This window comes from Pseudorasbora parva, chromosome 9 (genome assembly GCF_024679245.1).
Source record: "Pseudorasbora parva isolate DD20220531a chromosome 9, ASM2467924v1, whole genome shotgun sequence".
In the NCBI taxonomy this organism is placed as follows: Eukaryota; Metazoa; Chordata; class Actinopteri; order Cypriniformes; family Gobionidae; genus Pseudorasbora; species Pseudorasbora parva.
Window position 1 is genome coordinate 38,414,260 of NC_090180.1, and position 19,983 is coordinate 38,434,242.

General features: G+C 36.3%; 3 protein-coding genes across 7 annotated transcripts; 2 read left to right on the forward strand and 1 right to left on the reverse strand.

The window, feature by feature from the left end:
- The first annotated feature begins 971 nt into the window (after positions 1 to 971).
- ift57 (intraflagellar transport 57 homolog (Chlamydomonas)) lies at positions 972 to 6,814 on the forward strand. 5 transcript variants are annotated; one of them, XM_067452524.1, is made up of 13 exons: positions 972 to 1,015; positions 1,136 to 1,213; positions 1,298 to 1,448; positions 2,144 to 2,318; positions 2,411 to 2,529; positions 2,630 to 2,720; positions 3,113 to 3,184; positions 4,377 to 4,496; positions 4,588 to 4,659; positions 4,770 to 4,901; positions 4,995 to 5,057; positions 5,236 to 5,302; positions 5,393 to 5,677. In XM_067452524.1, the coding sequence occupies exons 3-13, from the start codon at positions 1,312 to 1,314 to the stop codon at positions 5,569 to 5,571; spliced, it is 1,227 nt and encodes a 408-aa protein (XP_067308625.1). In that variant the 5' UTR covers positions 972 to 1,015; positions 1,136 to 1,213; positions 1,298 to 1,311; the 3' UTR covers positions 5,572 to 5,677. The 5 variants fall into 5 exon arrangements, with proteins under 5 accessions (XP_067308625.1, XP_067308622.1, XP_067308621.1 ...); XM_067452520.1 differs by adding an exon at positions 6,771 to 6,814 and having other exon boundaries at positions 979 to 1,200; positions 5,393 to 5,585; XM_067452521.1 differs by having other exon boundaries at positions 977 to 1,200; positions 3,116 to 3,184.
- On the forward strand, positions 6,765 to 14,602 carry tmem71 (transmembrane protein 71). Its single transcript, XM_067452525.1, has 10 exons — positions 6,765 to 6,853; positions 8,685 to 8,735; positions 8,831 to 8,879; positions 8,977 to 9,186; positions 11,611 to 11,801; positions 11,905 to 12,099; positions 12,202 to 12,268; positions 12,388 to 12,446; positions 13,245 to 13,294; positions 13,424 to 14,602. Exons 2-10 carry the CDS (start codon positions 8,705 to 8,707, stop codon positions 13,445 to 13,447), a joined length of 876 nt encoding a protein of 291 aa, XP_067308626.1. The 5' UTR covers positions 6,765 to 6,853; positions 8,685 to 8,704; the 3' UTR covers positions 13,448 to 14,602.
- A 2,369-nt stretch (positions 14,603 to 16,971) lies between these two features.
- Positions 16,972 to 19,904, reverse strand: apom (apolipoprotein M). Its single transcript, XM_067452526.1, has 7 exons — positions 19,720 to 19,904; positions 18,646 to 18,785; positions 18,202 to 18,275; positions 17,698 to 17,805; positions 17,379 to 17,477; positions 17,208 to 17,242; positions 16,972 to 17,127 (listed from the first exon to the last, which is right to left on the reverse strand). The coding sequence occupies exons 1-6, from the start codon at positions 19,843 to 19,845 to the stop codon at positions 17,217 to 17,219; spliced, it is 573 nt and encodes a 190-aa protein (XP_067308627.1). The 5' UTR covers positions 19,846 to 19,904; the 3' UTR covers positions 16,972 to 17,127; positions 17,208 to 17,216.
- Positions 19,905 to 19,983: the final 79 nt, after the last annotated feature.

The window sequence follows — 19,983 nt, forward strand, 5'->3', positions numbered from 1 at the left end:
GATCATGATACATTAATGTCTACATAATGGCTTGTGAAAATTCAGCTTTGCATCAGGAATAAATTACATTGTTATTTGAAATGGCAACAATACTTCACAATATTACTATTTTTTATAGTATTTTACATTAAATAAATACAGCCTTGGTGAACATTATATACTTTTTTCAAAAACATTATGCCTAAACATTTTTCATATAGTCTATATCATTCAAAAGTTTTAGCTCATTAAGTTTTTTTAAAATGTTTTTAAAAGAAGTCACTTATACTCACCAAGGCTGCATCCAAAATGCAACAAAAACAGTAATATTGTGAAGTAGTTATTACAGTTATAGTTTATGTTATACTATATTATAGTTATATAGTTTTTTTTATTTAAATATTATTTTAAAATGTAATTTATTCCTGTGTTGGAAAAGCTGAATTTGTGTAACAGTATAGGCCTACTCTACCGTTCAAAAATTTGGGGTCAGTAAGAAATGTTTATTTTTAAAGAAAATAATCATGAAGGAAGCATTATATTGATCAAAAGTGATTGACATCTATAATGTTACAAAAGCTTTCTTTTTCAGATAAATGCTGTTCTCTTGAGTTTTCTATTCATCAAAGAATCTTGGGGAAAAAAATGAAACAACTGTTTTCAACATTGATAATAATAAATGTTTCTTGAGCAGCAACTATATATAAAAAGTTATTTTAAATTGTTAAAAATATTTCCGAATATTTTCTTAATTTGGATCAAATAAATGCCGCCTTGGTGAGCAGAAGGGACTTTTTTGACATTAAAAAATCTTACCAATCTAAAACTTTTGAACGATAGTTAGGTTAAAATAAGTAGAAATTAAACTAAATAGATTAATCATGCACATTGTGGAATGTAGATAAAACCACAAACATGGCCACAGGCCGTTTCTTCTCCTCCAGCTGGTGGTGGCAGCACTGGGATTCTTGCACAAAACGTTCATTCAAACAGTCATATCAAGAGTCTCTGCTTGCTATTGCCTTTTTACTTACAGGTTACACATTTTATATTATTAATAATTGATCACTGTTTATTATGATCCGTCACTATTGAGTGCTATTATTTTGTTTCCTATCATGGCCATCATCCTGTCTGACGTCATTCTTGGCGACAGTAACTACAACATCCTGAGTCGGCTGATGTAGCCTGTTGGAAACGACTGCTAAAAATACACAGAGAGTAGGAGAAATATGTGTGTATATGTGCCTGTATACATATCTATAATGTGTAATAAAGCTCTTTTGTCTTGCCAATAAAGCTTGTTAAATGTGAACAGTGATAGAGAGAGGGATGGCGGAGGAGGAAGAGCGCGGACCCGGTTCGCTCTATCAGACGTTCGTGCTAATGGAGGATCTGCTGGATAAACTCAAAGTTCTGGATTACGAGCAGCAGGTTCTGGACAAACACAACATCAAACCTCTGTCCAGGTTAGAGATTCGGAATCGCTGCTTTATATGTGGATTATAAGGCATGATCATTTGATGATGTTTAATTATGATATGCGGTAACAACACTTTACTTAAAGCCTTTAATGCATTATAAATACTCATAACGTACGCAATAAAGCATTATATATTTTCATAAATAATTGTAACCAAAGTTAAAATGCTTTGCAGAGTCTCTGTTTAAACGCGTTATACTTTATAAATGTGTAACAATTAATATATGCGTTTTATAATGTAACATGTGGTTATATTATTAATGAGACCATACAATTAATTAAAAATACTTTTACAATACATTATATATAAAGGCTTTAAGTAAAGTGTATGTACCGTGTATGCTTTTTAAACAATTAACTAATAACACAATCCAAATCACGTTGTATATTTTAATCTTATAGCCATAGAGACATATTAACTGATAATTAATAAAGACAAAAAAACTTAAATAAAATATATATATCATTTTGGAGTAGTTCTAGAAAAGCTAAAGCAATATCTTTATTAAGCTCAATATGAAAGCAACCTTCATCCTAATAAAAAAAACATGACTAGGGTTACTTTTAAGTAAAATGTTAGGAATCATTTAAAACTCAATCAAATATTTGTGTACTGGATCTGTGTTTCTTCTCAAACAGGGATTTGTCCAAATACATAATATTATTTTCTCTGTTTTTCAGGCATTATTTTGTCTCTAGCCCTCACGTGTTATCAAATCCCGGAGAGCAGTTCTATATGTTTAGTGTAATTTCTGCCTGGTTAATTTCCCTGTGTGGACGGTCGTTTGACACACCGCAGGAGTACGACGACCCCAACGCCACCGTCTCCAACATCCTGTCTGAGCTGCGTGCCCTGGTGAGACATTATTACACTGATGACACCCTCACAAGTGTGCGTCGATGCATTGGGCTTCATGATTATCACAGTATGGGTGTGTGTGTTTATAGGGTGGCCAGGTTGATTTCCCCCCATCTAAGCTGAAGTCTGGATCTGGAGAGCATGTCTGTTATGTTCTAGACCAGCTGGTAGAAAAAGCATTAAAGAGTAAAGGATTTATCTGGAACAGGTACACATAACAGCACACACCATGAACTGAATGCAGATTGGGATTATGCTCTTTGCTACGTTCTGTTACACACAAGAAGCTGGTGTTCTCTCTTTATCAGGCCTCTGTACCCGTCTGTGGAGGTGGATGATGACTGTGTGCAGGAAGATGATGCCGAGCTCACACTCAGTAAAGTGGAAGAAGAGATGACAGTGAGTCACACTTAGACTTTATTCTAAGCTTCACCTTCCTGAATTACACCTACTGCTGCTATCTGTCAAGTTTTTTCATTGTAAATTGGAGTAAACTAGCTAACTTTTTTTTTTTTGGTATAAATTTTGTTGCAATTTTAAATATTAAAAAGCAATAAAATATATTAAAATAAAATAAGTCATATATTTTGTCAACATAAATAGAGAAAATCATAATATAAATGTTTACTACTATCCCCTAATTCACACAATAAAGTGGAACACGTGAGAGTGAATCACACAAACACACACAGAGAGAGAGAGAGAGAGAGAGAGAGAGAGAGAGAGAGACTCATGTGTTAAGTGAATGACAGTGAGTCACACAAGCATTCTTTAAAAATGTCCATCTTCAGCAGGGCGATGAGGAGTATGAGGAAGAGGACGTGCTTGATTTAGATGCACTGAAGACCAGAACCAATCCGAGTGTAAGTTTTATTTAAGCTTTAAAAGGGTTAGTTTACCTAAAAAGGAAAATTCTTAATGAATTTGAGTAATTGAATGAGTAATTCATGAATTACTCGCCCTCATGTCATTCCAAACCCATAAGATTTTCGATCATCTTCGGAACACAAAAGAAGATCTTTTAGATGAAATCTGAGAGCTTTCTGTCCCCACATTGACAGCTACACAACTGACACTTGATGCTTCAAAAATGTAATAAAGAGATTGTAAAACTAATCTATTTGAATTGAGCTGTTTAGTCCCAATTTTCTGAACCAGTGAGGTGCATTCCCATGTGCTACGTATGTAGCACATTTGAGCTTCAGCAAGAGGCAATGAGGTTCATTCTCATGTTTGGAAGCACGTTTGAGCTTCAGCAAGAGCCAATGAGGTTCATTCTCATGTTTGGAAGCACGTTTGAGCTTCAGCAAGAGCCAATGAGGTTCATTCTCATGTTACGCAGCACGTTTGAGCTTCAACAAGAACCAATGAGGTTCATTCTCATCTTTTGAAGCACGTTTGAGCTTCAGCAAGAGCCAATGAGGTTCATTCTCATGTTACGCAGCACGTTTGAGCTTCAGCAAGAGCCAATGAGGTTCATTCTCATGTTACGCAGCACGTTTGAGCTTCAGCAAGAGCCAATGAGGTTCATTCTCATGTTACTTAGCACGTTTGAGCTTCAGCAAGAGCCAATGAGGTTCATTCTCATGTTACGCAGCACGTTTGAGCTTCTGTTTATATTCACTGATCAATATTTAAATGTGAATAAAAGCCTAAGTTCAATCTGTTCATCATATGAAACAATCGAGTCTCCAGAATATTTGGACCAAACTGCTCAATTCCTCTATGGATTAGTTTTCTGATCTCTTTATGAACTTTTTGAAGTGTCAAAGTGGTAGTTGCGTAGCTGTCAATTGAGAGTACAGAAAGCTCTCAGATTTCATCCAAAATATCTTTTTATGTTCCGAAGATAAATGGAAGTCCAATGGTTTTGGAACAACTTGAGTATGAGTAATTGATGACAGAATTTACATTTTTGGGTGAACTAACCCTTTAACTTGTCAGTGTTGGCAAATGTCTATAGTTTAAGCAGGATAATCCACTACTAACTGCATTAAATGATTTGAATTACCCAGTATATACAGTAAAAGTCAACTGGTAGATATGTGTGTTTAGGAGCTCAGTGGTTCAAGGCCTGCAGTGGTTCTGGAGTCAGATGTTGATGCTGCGGAGTGGAATCTGGAGGTGGAACGAGTTCTTCCGCAACTTAAAGTCACGATCCGCACCGACAACAAGGTCTTCAACCTTTAATTGTTGTATCTCACCAGCATGGTGATGGAGAGATCCTGATTGGTGGAATACTGATTAAACGGTTACTGTGTTTCAGGATTGGAGGATTCACCTTGATCAAATGCATCAACATCAAGATGGCATCAACACGTCCTTGCATGATGCCAAGGTTGTCCATGATCCATCCATCCATCCATCACAGATGTTCTTAAAAATATTTTTTAAATGGATAATAATGTGAAATATTAAACCTAAGTATGTATGTGTGTGTGTGTTCAGGGTTGTCTGTTTAAGCTGAGGGAGGACATCAGTAAAACTCTGGAGAAAGTGAGCAGTCGTGAGAAATATCTCAATACTCAGCTTGAGCATCTCATTTCAGAATACCGGCAAGCACAAGCACAGCTCAACAAGGTGAACATCTCGACCAATCAAAACCCCAAAAATGTATTACCCTTAACCAATCAAAACACAGGATGGTCAAAAGCATGTGTTTTTGCTCGTCAGGTAAAAGAGCTTTATCAGGAGGCCAGTGGAGGCGTCACAGAGAGAACCAGGATTCTGGCTGAGGTGAGTAAAAAAAAAAGAAGGAAAAAAGATCATTACAATGATTTGACCATCTTTTCAACACAGTAGCAATTAATAAGGATCATTGCTTTTAATAAATAAATGCGCAAAGTCTTACTATGTCCACGTAGTCACACAATTTCCAAATAGCATTCATTAAGCAAATATATTTGTGCTTCAGCTCAGTGAGGAGCTAGAGAAAGTAAAACAGGAAATGGAAGAGAAAGGCAGCAGCATGTCTGATGGAGGTAAACCACACACAACAAACACTCTTTCACCGTACTGAGGGTGCAGTGTGTTCATGTGAGCTGGAGTTAATGCTCGTCCATGTGTTGCAGCTCCTGTGGTGAAGATCCGTCAGAGTTTGACCAAGCTGAAGCAGGAGATTGAGCAGATGGATGTTCGGATGGGAGTGGTGGAGCACACGTTACTACAGGCCAAACTCAGAGAGAAAAACAACATGACCAGAGACATGCACGCTACACACCTGTTAGAGCCCAACGCGCAGACTTACTGAGGAAAACTCACGTTGTATGCATTGGTTATATTTTATGTAATTATTATTGTTTTTAAGTGTAAATAACAAAATATCTAGTATTGAACAATAAAAAAATATTCACTCAGTCACTCTCAGAGTTTTATCTTACGTAACCATCCCCAGAGAAGGGTGTTGGTAGTAGAGGCCCACGAGTTACACACAACTGTAACTGTTCCATGATGTCATCCTCACACATTGCAGAGAAACTCTAGAGATTATTCTGGTCTACTTTAGTTCATTTGCACACAGTCGAGTTATCAGTCCACATCTTTAGGAAACATTTGTTGAGTCTGTGTTCAGCCTAAGAACAATACTCTCTTTTGAATTGTAATATTTATAAGGATTCTAAAGTAAAAAGAGTACTAACATCAACTATAAATAGTGTAATAATCTACTATCCAACTAAAGATTCCTAAATGTGAATTGAAATGATAAATAATTCATCCCATTAACCATTTACAAATGTATAACTTGTCTTTTATCTCACACATGCACTAAAAGCTGAAACAAAATTCAAATGACAGTTCCAGGATTATGTCAGTCTTTGTACTCTTGAGATTCTGAGGCTGCATATATTATCTGGTGCTCCAAAGCTCAGACATTTACATCTCATGTCTTCCCAAACCTGTATGACTTTATTTTCTTCTTCTGTGGAACCAAGACGAAGAGATTTTAAAGAAAGTATTTTATGAAGAATTGTTTTGTCCAAACAATGGAAGCCTATTTCTGCAACAAAAGAGGAAAATCATGCTTTTCTTATTTAAGACATAAATCCTTAGTATGACAAAATGTATAAATCATGAGACACTAAGTCATAATTATGAGATAAAAAGTACAACTTATGGCATAGTAAATCATAAATATGTGATTAAAAGTTAAAATTGTATGTCACTTTTCATCTCGTAATTTCATATTTTTTTTAATAATGGACTTATATAGTGTAGAAGAATAGCACTTTTCACAATACATTTGGTTTCAAAGCAGCTTTACAGAACATGCATATTAATTTATAAATACAAGTAATTTATAAATATGTATGCATTACTGGTGCACAAGCACTAATGTGTTCTTCAGAGAAGTTTTGTTTTGAACAGCGCCCTCTCTCTCTCTCTCTCTCTCTCTCTCTCTCTCTCTCTCTCTCTCTCTCTCTCTCTCTCTCTCTCTCTCTCTCTCTGTAGGCGTGGTTCTTCATGCATGCCAATGTTTGCAAGTAAGCTGACAGACTTGACACTCACCGCTATCCGCATTCTCCGTGGTTTAGGTAAGTGTTGTTTTTCTCTTAATATTATTGCTTGTATATTTCGTGGGGTAGATGAAGTGCAGATTCAGCGCTAAAGAATGTGGCGAGAAGAAACCGGATGTTACTATCACATTACGCTTCTGCATAATCACTTTACATATTATTTTTATACGCTGAGATTTCAGAAGTATGGAATTGTACAATTACTATATACAATATAAACTCTCAGTTCGGCGTGTGTGCGAATGTGTCTCGCGCATCGTATCTGCTGCAGGCCTTGCAACAAAGACTCCTATGGTCTGAACGCAGAAGCATTAAAATAACCAGGACGCCAGATTTCGTTTATTTCTGAGTTAAATAACAGTAATTATTATGTTATTCCCTTCAAATGAATCGTGTATTATTATTAATGTTAAGTCAAATTATTTATGAAGTGAAAAATATAAGGTAGACGACCATTTAATTTATTTTTAAAAAAGGTAGACTGTACATTACGATTTTTTGAGGATTTAAAACAAAACAAAAACAAATAAATCTCAGAAAACATAAATTAAAATATCTGAGAAATATATATTGCATTGTCAAATATTATTTTTTAGAAACATCAAACACAACTGCAAATATTTGCTAAAATAGTTTTGACATGGGCTAAATCCCAATTTCTCATTAAATAATTAAGAACATAATATTGGAAGTCAATACAAATACAAATACATTATTTAGTCCGATTTATATTTGGAGAATATCTATGAAGCTCTGTTTTCTGTGGTTTTGTGGTTGCATGCATTTCAGTAATGCTTTAAAGGTTTGTTTTCCATGTTTTTTTTTTATACATTTGCAACTTTCAATTATACTAATAATCTTGTAATGTTGTTCATAATCCTGTAGTCATTTTCGTGTAACTCGCACAGACTACAGGAAATCCGTGTGAGGGTTTTGAGGGACTTTCTTTTCAAACACAAACATAAGTTAAAGAAGCGTGTCGTGTGATGACTCTGGGAACAGATTTTTGAGAAAACAAACAAAGTGCTTTGTGTGTGTGTGTGGGGGGGGGGGGGGGGGGGGCGAGAGAGAGAGAACATGGGTTATTGTGCTCTCTCGATATTTTCCGTTGGTCTCCTCTGCTTCTCTAAGCAGCTGCAGCAGAGTACACATGCATGACACTCTGATCAGCCAATCGTTTATCTGCAGCCAGGAAGTGGTTAACAGGAAGTACAGTAACTGGTCTCCACCTACTTTGCCAGCATCACCCCCTTTTGTATCATCATGGCTTCCTGATTCCCTCCTCCCCATCCTGAATCCCCATCTCCCTTTACATCCTGTCAGACATCCCTCCCCATTTTTCTATAAATAATTCATTTTGTTATAAAATACATGTATTTTTGTACATTTTATCTATTTTACACAAATTTTAACATAAAAACAAACAAACAAGAAATGCTTAAATGCTGTAAATTACTCTCATGTGACCTATTTTTTTTTTAGAAATCCATTTGAAAAGCATGTATGTAATTCCAATTCCTTTTGGTCCTGTTTCCAGAGAGCAAATGTGCTCTTGTGTTACTGAACTTGTATTATTTTGTCTTTTTCATTCTTTACAATCACCAAGGCATTAACCAGTACTGGTTTATTCATATTCATATTTAATGATCAACTTTTATATTTATTTTTTGCTTTGACTTGATCTTCCTTTTAGAACGTTTTTGTTGTGTCACAACCTTTATGGTTTATTCAAAAAAATTGAAAACGAAATAATAGAAAGTAAATGTATTTATTGCGTTCACATGAGCAATATGTGTGCATTTGGTAGATTATGTACAATCCATGCTGAATGTTATTTTGTGTATTATAGGTTTGGCAGCAGCGTAAGCCATGGCTTTCTTCTTCAAAGGAGCGGTTACAAGTACGTGTGCCTCACTCATATCACGTCTCCCTCATTCTTTCTCTATCTTGCGCACATTCATTGATAAGACTGTTGTAACCTGATGTTTGTCATAGGCTCTCCGATTAAGACCAGGAGGCAGGAGGCTGAACATTTTTGTCACAGGTACAAGCATGTAGACAGGCAGCGGCAACATATATTCATAACTTCTTTCTTGTTATTTTCTTTAAGTATATACATTAATGCTGTTTCTCTCTTTCAGTCTTGACGTCTCCCACTTCTCTGACTCCTCCTATGAGTGTTTCTCCACCAATCCGCTGACGGGCTCCGTGTGTGCGTGTCGCCGAAGCCCCCGTCTCCTAGCCAATGGTTATTATGTTCTGACAGAGGACAGTTTTAGCACAGACGACGAGGGTAACGTCACCCTGACTCCCTCACACACCAGCGTCTCATACAAAGAGAATCTTATCCGGTGAGATTCACGACTGTTTGTTGTTGTTGTGTGTGCAGTGAGTTTGAATGAACTGGATTTCAACATTTTTTTTAAACTTTACACATTTTTTTTCTTCTTTGATTTATTCAGCCATGTTCAGTTACAGTTTCACTTGGTTCCACCTGTGCTAAATATTTCACATTTACTGTATATTCACAATATATTGTGGGCTCTCGTACTTAATTTCATGATAAAATCCCTGAGACCAAGCAAAGCAGAATTGCAATGTTTGCATAAAGCAGTTATTTAGTACCTATCTTTCAATTAATCTGTGTAAAACTACTTATAACAGTACCTGCCAATCTGAAATTGATCACAACAATAGTTTACATGCCACAGACTTGTTAAAGTCACAAAATATGGTTCCAGTCAGATGACAGTTTAATGTGAATAATTTTTTAATAACACATTTAGAACAAACTTCTTTGGTTTTATCATTTGTTCATTTATTGTCTATTTAGTGTTTGACTAATGATAAGAAAAGGCTTACATGCAGTGAAATTTTGAATGTACTTAAATGTTCTGAGTGTAGCAAAAATGCAACGCTGGGCATTTTGGGTCAAAGTAAAACAAAATCGTTTTCACACAATTGGAGCCTATTCAATGAATGGTACAAAAATTATAATTTTTTATTAATTTTCTTAGATTTATGTGTCATTATTGTCTCAATTAGTATAATATCATATATTATTTTTAAATTAGGTGGTAAAAATAATATATTTAAAATATGCGTTGAAATGAATATTTATTGCAGCTTTAGGTTTAAACTTTTCATGACTGTATATTTACTGGTTAAAATATATTAAGATATATTTCAAATACATTATCTTGTTAATTCAAAACTTTTCCTTACTGTATTAAAAAATAATGGTTGCAATTAAAGGTGCACTATGTAATATTTTTGCAGTAAAATATCCAAAAACCACTAGGCTGGTGTTATATCAGTTGAGTACCTACAATATCCCAAATGTTTCCAACTATTTGTAAATTGTGAGAAAATTGCTATTTTAACTAAGGACCGGGACGTTTCAGCATAGCGTTTGAGGAAGTCGCCTGTCAATTGCTTCATATCTGCGTTACCCTCGGTTCACGGGTTTTATTTGGCAGGAGCGCTTTACTCTTAGCAGTGTGAACAAGTGAACGCACAGAGTAACGTCATAATATCATTTTCAACACACTTATAGGTCCCATTCTTCGCGTGTTTTCGAAGCTTTGATTGTGTTTACAGTGTGCAATATAACATGAGTTCATGTTTCGCGTGTACAAAAACCCAGTATTTTTCACACAATTTACTAATCTGTACACCACTGTTTTCTCTGTCCTAAAAACGGCCTAGAGTTCTGATTGGGCCAGCGCTTCCCGTGTTGTGATTGGACAACAGCTTAGCGCACTTTGCCCGGAAAGGTCCCGCTTCTTACCATAATGGTAGTTCGCTGTAGGCTTTGAAAGGGAACTTCTGTTAAATAAAATATCTCGCTTGGCATTGAACTTTGAGCTTTATAATTTTACAGGTATTATTTATGCTCTAAAAGCAACATTTTACACAAACTAACGTTTGAAAGATGGAATCGCGAAGAACGGGACCTTTAAATGTATCTAATATGATAAACAGAGTTGCAATACATCAGAATCATAACTGGAAGAGCGGATCAGTGCAGGCGCCCAGCGAATGTGTCCCGTCCCGTCATAATAAAAGTACTGCTGTTCGCGAGGCGGGTATTTGTGTAACAATCGCTCCAGCGGCCATGCTCAGCTCCACAAGGTCCTGCTCTGCTTCACACTACAGTAACGTTAATAACCGCATGGATGAACGCCATTTCTGCCCGAGTCCTATTTTCCACCAGCTGTGAGGTGAAGACCACATGTCCCAAGATGCTGCGCTCAAATTTTGCATCATCAAACTACGCCTTTGTTTAGAATTGGCACCCTCCAGTGGACGGAAAGTTGCGTAGTGCACCTTTAATGTTAATTAATTATGTTGCAATTTTTTTTAAATGTTGCAATTTTGAATATTTTTTTCCAAATTGTACTCTGATACAAATGTGCCAAAATGAACTAGTTTTTATGACTAATGGCTTCCTAAAGACATATTTGAGGTTGAAAAACCCAATACATCATAAATATTAATGCTGGGGTCTCTGGGGGTCAAAAAGCTTTCTTTTTTTTATCTGGCAAAATAATAAAACCTTAGCGTGTGTGTGTGTGTGTGTGTGTGTGTGTGTGTGTGTGTGTGTGTGTGTGTGTGTGTGTGTGTGTGTGTGTGTGGTGTTCAGGTATACCCTACAAAGATGGCAATATCCAAGATCCTTGTACTTGTATTGTGTACAGTATAAAATCATTATGTCTATGAAACAAACTCCCCATAAAACATGGAAACCTAACATGTGTGATTGTGTGTATTAGCATATTTAGACGAAGACGCCGGGCAAAAAGGTCACTGGCCAGCCTGCTGAGCGATATGAGCCAATCGTGCCAGTCGTGGCTGGAAGGAAGTGTTTTTAGAAGATCTGACCCGATAACCCCAATCCACTCATCATCATGGGACGAGCTGGACCAGAGCTTTGAAAAAGATACACCTATCAGCTTCACCTACGGTTAGGGGGATTCTAGTTTGGGAGTTGAAGATTATGTGAAACAGCTAGTTTAAAATAGTTGCCGGTTCACTTTTTGTGAAAATGTGCTTGTGTTTCTTTATAGATCCCATAGATCCTGTTTCCTCTTCTGATAAAGTGCCTCCTCAGACTCAGCTTGAAGAAGAGGAGGAGCCGCCGTGCGAGTCTTGCTCCACCCATGAACAATTCAGCCAATCAGTGAGCGGTCTCCTGGATGTTCCTCCTCCATCTGTCTGTCACCTCAATTGTTATAGCTCATCCAGCACTAGCAAGACATCAGGTGAGAAGAAAAGGGCAAATGAAAGAGCGACAGCTCCCATCTTTGCCTACAGTGAGTTTTTGATGAATATGGTATATTAGATTGTGATTATGTTTGTTACAGAAACTGTGCTCCGGAAAGTCCTTCTCCTCATCCTCACTCTGTGCCTCTGCGTTGCCATTTCCTCCGGGTAATGAAAGTGTGCGTGACTGTGTGTGTGAGAGAGATTTCTGTCTGTGTGGCTCAAGTAGTGAAAAACGAGCAAAGCTTTTCTTCTCATAGATTAATGACACATCATAATCTTTACAGGCGGCTGCTGGGAGGTGTTTCTGCAGCCGTGGCATTCATGGTTCTGATTTCATCTATATGTGAGTGACCAAATCAAGTAAAGTAGCAAGCCTAGTCACTATTATACTTTTGTAATTCTAACATATTCTTCAGTGGAAAATATCCTATTTTAACCTTTCCTCAGGTCAATTTGACCCAAACTCAAAAAAAATTGTCACACTTGAACCACGAATACACAAAATATTGACTGGATTTAAGGAGTTTATGTGGTTGTAATACAACTAACAAATCCTTCCCTCGTGAGTCAATTTGACCCCCTTAGGAATTAATGGAATACGAAGAATGCTTCATTATACATAGAAAACCTAAAAATGCTCAAAATTAAAAATACAAATGCTAAAAAATTACCCCAAAATTATTTTATAATGTCTACATGTGTATCTGAATGCATACTGATGAGATGATCTGCAGGACTTTAGGACCCTGCGGAACAGCACATTTGCTCCATAGAGCTATAAGGCCATTCAGTGGCAAGTCATGAAATATTGTTATATAATTTTTTGACCCATTGTAAGATATTTTGGATTTAAGTTAAAAGAATGTGAATAATGTACCTAAATGATATTATGATATTAACTTTAAATTACTAGATTGATGAAATCTAGTAATTTAAAGTTAAATCAAATTTAACGAATTTAACAAAGTGGTATAAGATTTCTGGACAAAATATTTTTACTCGCGAGGGAAGAAGGAAATGTTGAATAATCAACATCCTTGTTCAACAAGATTATAGTAACCATGGGCTGGTTGACATTTATATTGCCAACTTCATTTCTCTATTATTATAAAAATACTGTAAAATCATTTCTCTCCCTCAGGTATGTCTAAACCTGGGAGTGCAGTGCGCTGGAGGAGAGCCAAGACTGAGGTGAGAATCTGGGTACAGGTTCACACAAATATAAATAGACTCCTGACTGTAGGAAGTTGTAGGAAGTTTATTTAGACAAACACGGGTCTAAATACAGAATCTAACATCCACTTTGTGTCCCTACATCAGGACATCACCTCCAAAAACGAGTGAGGAAGAACATTCACATCTGTGTGAAGTCTGTCCAGAGAAGGCCAGATGAAGTGAGTGTGTGTGGACACACATCCTGCATCAGCATTGAATATTAGTTATATATATCAGTTTTTGTAGTGGTGTTTTCACTGATCAGCTAAAGAGTTCTGAATAATAATTATAGAAGAGTAAACAGAACCTGGACCAATGATGACAAATAACTGTCACAGGAAATTTGACATGCTGAGATAAGCATACGTTTTTAAATAGATCGACATATCAGTGGAGAACGTTCATTGAGTGAAAGTTTAAGAATTTGCTGAATTTTCCTAAATGAAAGACTGGATTGCATTATGAGGGATTCTCTGCGAGTCAGTGGAGATGCCCTGCATGACAGAACGTAGAAGTAAAGTGTGTCAGTCGTTTTAGTAAATGCATCAGCTTGGCTTGGTTGGGCTCTTCAACATGGTGACCAGGACATCATGTGCTGTTGTGCAGCTTAATTAGTCAGATTTCAAAAAATGTTTTGCTGCAACACCCAGTTTAATGTAATGGCTTTGCAGCAAATCTTTAAATTTTGAGAAGTTGTAGCAAAAGAAGTGCCAGTGTAGCTTTGCACAGATGCCTCATATTTGTCAAGTGCCTTTGTTATACAAAACAGGAGTGTTATTGCCATTTGCCAGGGTTAGAGATGCACACCTGTGCCTCTTTAAAAGAGGGCTTTTAAATGCTAATATGAGCAAAACAATTCAATTTATTATAATGGTATTGCACTTAAAACAGGATTTAAAGCTCTTATTTCACAGGGACTTTCTCTAGATTAAGACAATTAAACTCTGTTTGCAGGGAATTAGTGCTGCCAAAAAAACATATTCTCGATTTACTGTATAATATATGTATCATTTTGTCACGTTCATATATGGGGCAAAGGCTCTCACAGGAAGTTAAGAGAAAACTATGTCTGTGACCAAAATACATTAAAACTGCACTATGTAATTTTTCAGTCTGCTAGAAGGCGCCTATTCAAAACAAAGGTGTAGTTTGATGACGCCAAGTTTGAGCGCAGCATCTTGGGACATGTGGTCTTCACCTCACAGTCAGTGGAAAAGAATCGGGATAGGCAGAAATCATGTTCATGGATGCGGTTATTAACGTTACTGTTAGTATGAAGCAGAGCAGGACTTTTATTATGACAGGACGGGACACAGTCGCAGGCGCCACTTCCATTTTTCCGGTCACCATGAGTATGACATAACGCAGCTCTGTTTATCATTTTAGATACATTTAAGTGTGTTTAAAATTATGTTTTGACATTACTCTGTGCGTTCGCTCAGCGGCTTCTGTGACATTGACATTAACGCAATTGACGGGTGACTCCCTCAGACATCCCTGCTCCTTGGATAAAATAGCAATTTTCTCACAATTTACAAATAGTTGGAAACATTTGGGATATTGTAAGAACTCAACTGAACAAAATATATAACACCGGCCTAGTGGTTTTTGGATATTTTACTGCAAAAATACTACATAGTGCACCTTTAATAACTGACCTGTTTAACTTTTTTTTTTTATTATGATAAAAAAAATAACAAAAATTCTTACAAAGACTCAAGAGTTTGTAGGAGATGGTGGAGTTTTTTCAAAACCAGCTCAGTTTTAAAGAGAACAAAGACATTTATTAGGAAACAAGCAAAGGATAAAATAAAGCATTCAAATGAGCATTTCAGCTTTAGAGGTTTATGCCTAAAAATCTGAACGCAAACATGTTTGAGACCAAGCCAAGGTGAATAAGTGAATCATTCAAATGCATTTATCTGATTGCTAATAGATATCTAATGTGTTTAAATGAATTGTATTGTCTTCAGTGTTTGTATAAATGTTTTTGTAGTGCCCACGAGCAAAGAAACATTTGGGTGCAGGACTAAATGAATATTGCTTTATAAAATAGTCAATATTTACTGTAAAGTATTCTTTATATGTATCATTATTAAGGGCCAAGCACAAAAGGTTCAAAGGTGAAGATGCTAAAAAGGATTTGAGGTCGTAGTGTGGTTTTAATATGGTGGCAATCACATATTAAAATCCACCTGTTGGTGAAAAGTATGAGTTATTCTATTTATGGACTTTAAAATGCCTGACTTTAAAAGTCAGAAACTCCTCACCAAAAATTCTGTCCAGTCAGATTTACATAACATTTCAATTATGTTTTTGCCGCTGTGCCTGGTCCTGTAATTGCTGCTTGCAGCTATATTTGTAATAATAGTAATTAGCATTATTATTATTACAACTATCAGTTAGATCAGGAAGATAAGCAATTCATGATTTATATCCCATAAGAGATATAACATGTTATATAAAAAAATTCAACGTATAAAATGTTGAAAAAATAAGAAAAGGAAAAAAGTTTGTGTATTTTTGTTTGTGTGTTTAAAAAAAAAACTATTTATTATTGCTTTGCAAATTATTTAATAAATAAGTCACTGGGTACAGAGTTAAAAGGCAAGGTGATTCCAATTCGATGACTTTAAACCATTGGCAAATTATGTTTGGATGTAAGTTCATGCCAAAGCATGCCAAATTAAGCTTGAAGTGCAAGAAATGCATCTTCTACTGTGTAACAGATAGTTTGTACTAAACCAGCCTCATCATGTGTTCACTGATCAGTGCTCAGTTACAGAATTCAGTCAAATTATTATATTAAAAATTGAATTATTTCCCTGCCTTTGAGCTTTGATGACTGCAGTGAACCTGTAACTGCATTAACAATCTGTCATGAGAAAACTGAAGATTACTGATAATAGTAAAAACTTTAGTTAGTATGTATTATTCCACTGCATGTGAAAGTAAAATGTGAATTTAATGCGTTTCATGCATACACTGTAAAATATAATCTTAAAAGGAAATGCATTTGTATAATTTGCACAAATATAATTCGATATAAGTAATAAAGGTGTTTTGGGGCCTTAAAACGTGTTTATTAAGGTTAATAGTTTTACAGTGTATTTTGAGAAAAAAAATATATTACCCATTTTTATCAATAAAGTTTTATATATGCGATAGTTTTTGTTTATTTCTTTCATCAATTTACATCACTAATTAGGGGTTTCCTGTTGTTAATTCTAATGTTTTTTTCCCATCTGTTAGTTAAAGGAAGTGTATGTAAGATTGTGGCCTAAACTGGTATACTGTAATCACGTTCAAATGACTGTAGAGCGGTGTATCCCCTCTCCCCCTCCCTCTGACTCGAGGTTGCCAGATTGGCTGCAGGATCCAGCAGGAACGTTTGTAGCTGCAGCTGAGGTAACGAGCCGATCTGGCAACCCAGATGCCAAAACGCTACATACAGCATTCAACATTTGATATATTTCATTATATTCTCTTGTGGGCTTAGTGAGTTTAATATAAATTTAGTGCCTCTGCAGACTCTTAAGGGACCTGTAGCTGTGAAATATCTGTTTTTCGTCTCATGAATCTAGGACATGAATTTTATAATATTTTTTTTTGTTTGTTTCTTCTTTTTTTTTGTACAAACTCAAAACAAACTGTTTCATTGACATATTGATTTGCTTTATTTTGGTTTATTTAAATCAGAAAATGCAGTTACTGGATCAGTCACTAAACAAGTAACAGTGGATCCTAATTTCCATCAAGGCAGTCATTTGTAGATCTGGACAATGAAGATCTCTGCAGCTGCGTGCGACCTTAAGGAGTGAGAAATTGTACGAAATAAATACAATTTATAATTTTCAGTGAAAAGTTTAGAAACAATGTTTGTACTTACCCCTGTGTTTTAAGCTGCCTCAAGTTTACAGTAGCCTGAAATAAAATATACATAAGTTTTACATGAACTGAACTACATGCTCATAATTCCTTCATATTGCCGGCCTTTGTTTTGCAATACTTAAGTTACATGATCAAGAATGAAACGTGTTAGACAAAAACTTTAGCCAACCTTTTTGCAGAGGTGCCTTATAGAAATCTTCCATATATACATCCTCCATTTTTGACTTAAAGTTCTGAATCACTTCATCTGGTGTTTTTTCATCACGAGCTGCAGTGGAAGACAGACAGACCGAGAGAATGAATAAAAGTGTTGTGTTGCATTGGTGACTGCACATGCAACACACATAAGCTACAGTATTAGAGAACACACTTAATGGCTTCCGATCAATTAAATGTGTGTGCATTTTGTTTTCCTTGCTGTCCAGTTTAACATGTTTCTCTGATTGGATGGAAGGTGGAAGGATACAATGATCAAAGATGATACTGACCGAATAACATAGCACTAATTTCCTCTTCTTCATCCGCAAACAGGATTACGATGCATGAAGAGCAGTTTACGAAGCTGCCATCCCAGACCAGTGCAATGGTATCGTAATCTGCTCATACAGTGACAAAGGGAAATGATATCATGTGGAAGTTAAAATAACTAAATTAACATTGTAAAATGATCTCTGGGTAGGGAATTGCTTGATATGAATCAACCCAATCTCATGGTAAAACGTAACCATTTTATGAGGTGGCGATTTTATATAAATATAGGCTACTGCAAGATCTCTAGAAAACAGATAAGAATGAACACAAAGGTCATGACCTCTGCTAATATTACTGCCAGTAAGGGGCAGAAGCGGATCGCATAAATTTATACAAATTAGATGCAAAATAGTTACAAAGTTCCATGAGTTTGTGCATTAACCCTTTATGTTAATGTTAAACATGAATAATAGATGCTGAATTATAGTTTCAGTCTGATCAGATTATACACCCATTCTTACCACTTCTGAACAGGAAAGGGTCCGTCACAAACCAAGTAGAGTAGCTCCAAGTGCTTTTTTGACACTGATCTCCACTGTGATGATAAAAATAGTAGTTTTAACACACTCTAAAAGTAAAAGGTGTGTGTGTGTGTGGGGGGGGGCATGTTTTTGTGACATATGAGGACACGTGTATAATGACATGGGTATGACATAGGTATTACAAGGAGAGGGTGAAATATGAAGACATTGTCCCCACTTTTCAAAATGCTTATAAATCATACAGGATGAGGTTTTTTTAGAAAGTAAAAATGCAGAATGTTTCCTGTGATGGGTTTAGGGGCAGGGGCAGTGTAGGGGGATAGAAAATACGGTTTGTACGGTATAAAAACCATTACGCCTATGGAATGTCCCCATGCGTCACAAAAACAAACGTGTGTGTGTGTGTTGTCGTTTTCCACTTACACTCGAGCGGATTCAGTCACGGTCAGGGTGTCGTCATCGCCTCTCTGAATGTGAAGCATAGAGCTGTCGGTGGTCAGGAAGGACTTGAGATCGTCTTCATCCCATACAGCTGCTGCCACAAAATGCCAAGAGCCCATATACTGCACAGGAGTTTTTAAAATAAATATTTTATTAAATATTGGGACAAGAAGTAAGCTATATGTGATCTAAATCAGGCATACCATTATGCATAACCCTGATTATCTCTTCATCACGGCACCTGTTAGTGTGTGGGATATATTAGGCAGCAAGTGAACATTTTGTCCTCAAAGTTGATGTGTTAGAAGCAGGAGAAATGGGTAGGCGTAAGGATTTGAGCAAGTTTGATAAGGGACAAATTTTGATAGCTAGACGACTGGGTCAGAGCATCTCCAAAACTGCAGCTCTTGTGGGCTGGTCCCAGTCTGCAGTGGTCATCTATCAAAAGTGCACCAAGGAAAGAACAGTGGTGGGTTATGGGCGGCAAAGGCTCATTGATACACGTGGGGAGTGAAGGCTGTCCCGTGTTGTCCGATCAAACAGACGAGCTTCTGGAGCTCAAATTGCTCAAGAAGTTAATGCTGGTTCTGATAGAAAGCTGTCGGGATACACAGTGCATCAGTTTGTTGCGAATGCGGCTTTTATGTTTTCATGTTAATTTTAGTTTAATGTTTAGTCATTTTGTTATGTGCTTTTTAAAATATTGCTATTAAGGTTTAATTTATTAGATTGTGAATTGTCAATGTTTTATTTTATTCAATTTATTAGATTCTAAATTATCAATATTTTATTTCTGCTTTATTTTAATTAATAGAACTGTTTTAAATAGTTACTATTTAAAGTTTGTGCAGTGTTCAACACACACAATTTGCACAATTCATATAGACATTTTATGTGCAACTAAACTTTTTTCTGTCTATCTAAAAGGCCTGTGAGACAAACGGCACAATATTTACCAGATTTTGTTCAGCTTAGAAAAGAATCTTCAAGGTTATGAATTCATTATACAGTACAAGAAGCATACGAATTAAAGATATTTACATTAAATCCTCTTACCTTATCAGATTTAAAAACAGAAGTGGAAAGAGGGGCTGGGGGAAGACCTGGCACCATGACCTGCATCCCAGCATAAAACATACCCACTACTGAGCCGAAGGCGCTCCATACTGTGCTCATAAGCATGGCTGCGTCAATGAATGTGATACACGATACACAACGAATGCTGATGTCTTCTGACAGACAAATGCTTAGACGGAGATGTTTTAATACAGTACACGAGGGGACTTTCACCCCGGTTTGTTAGCCTTTTTCTGTTTGTTA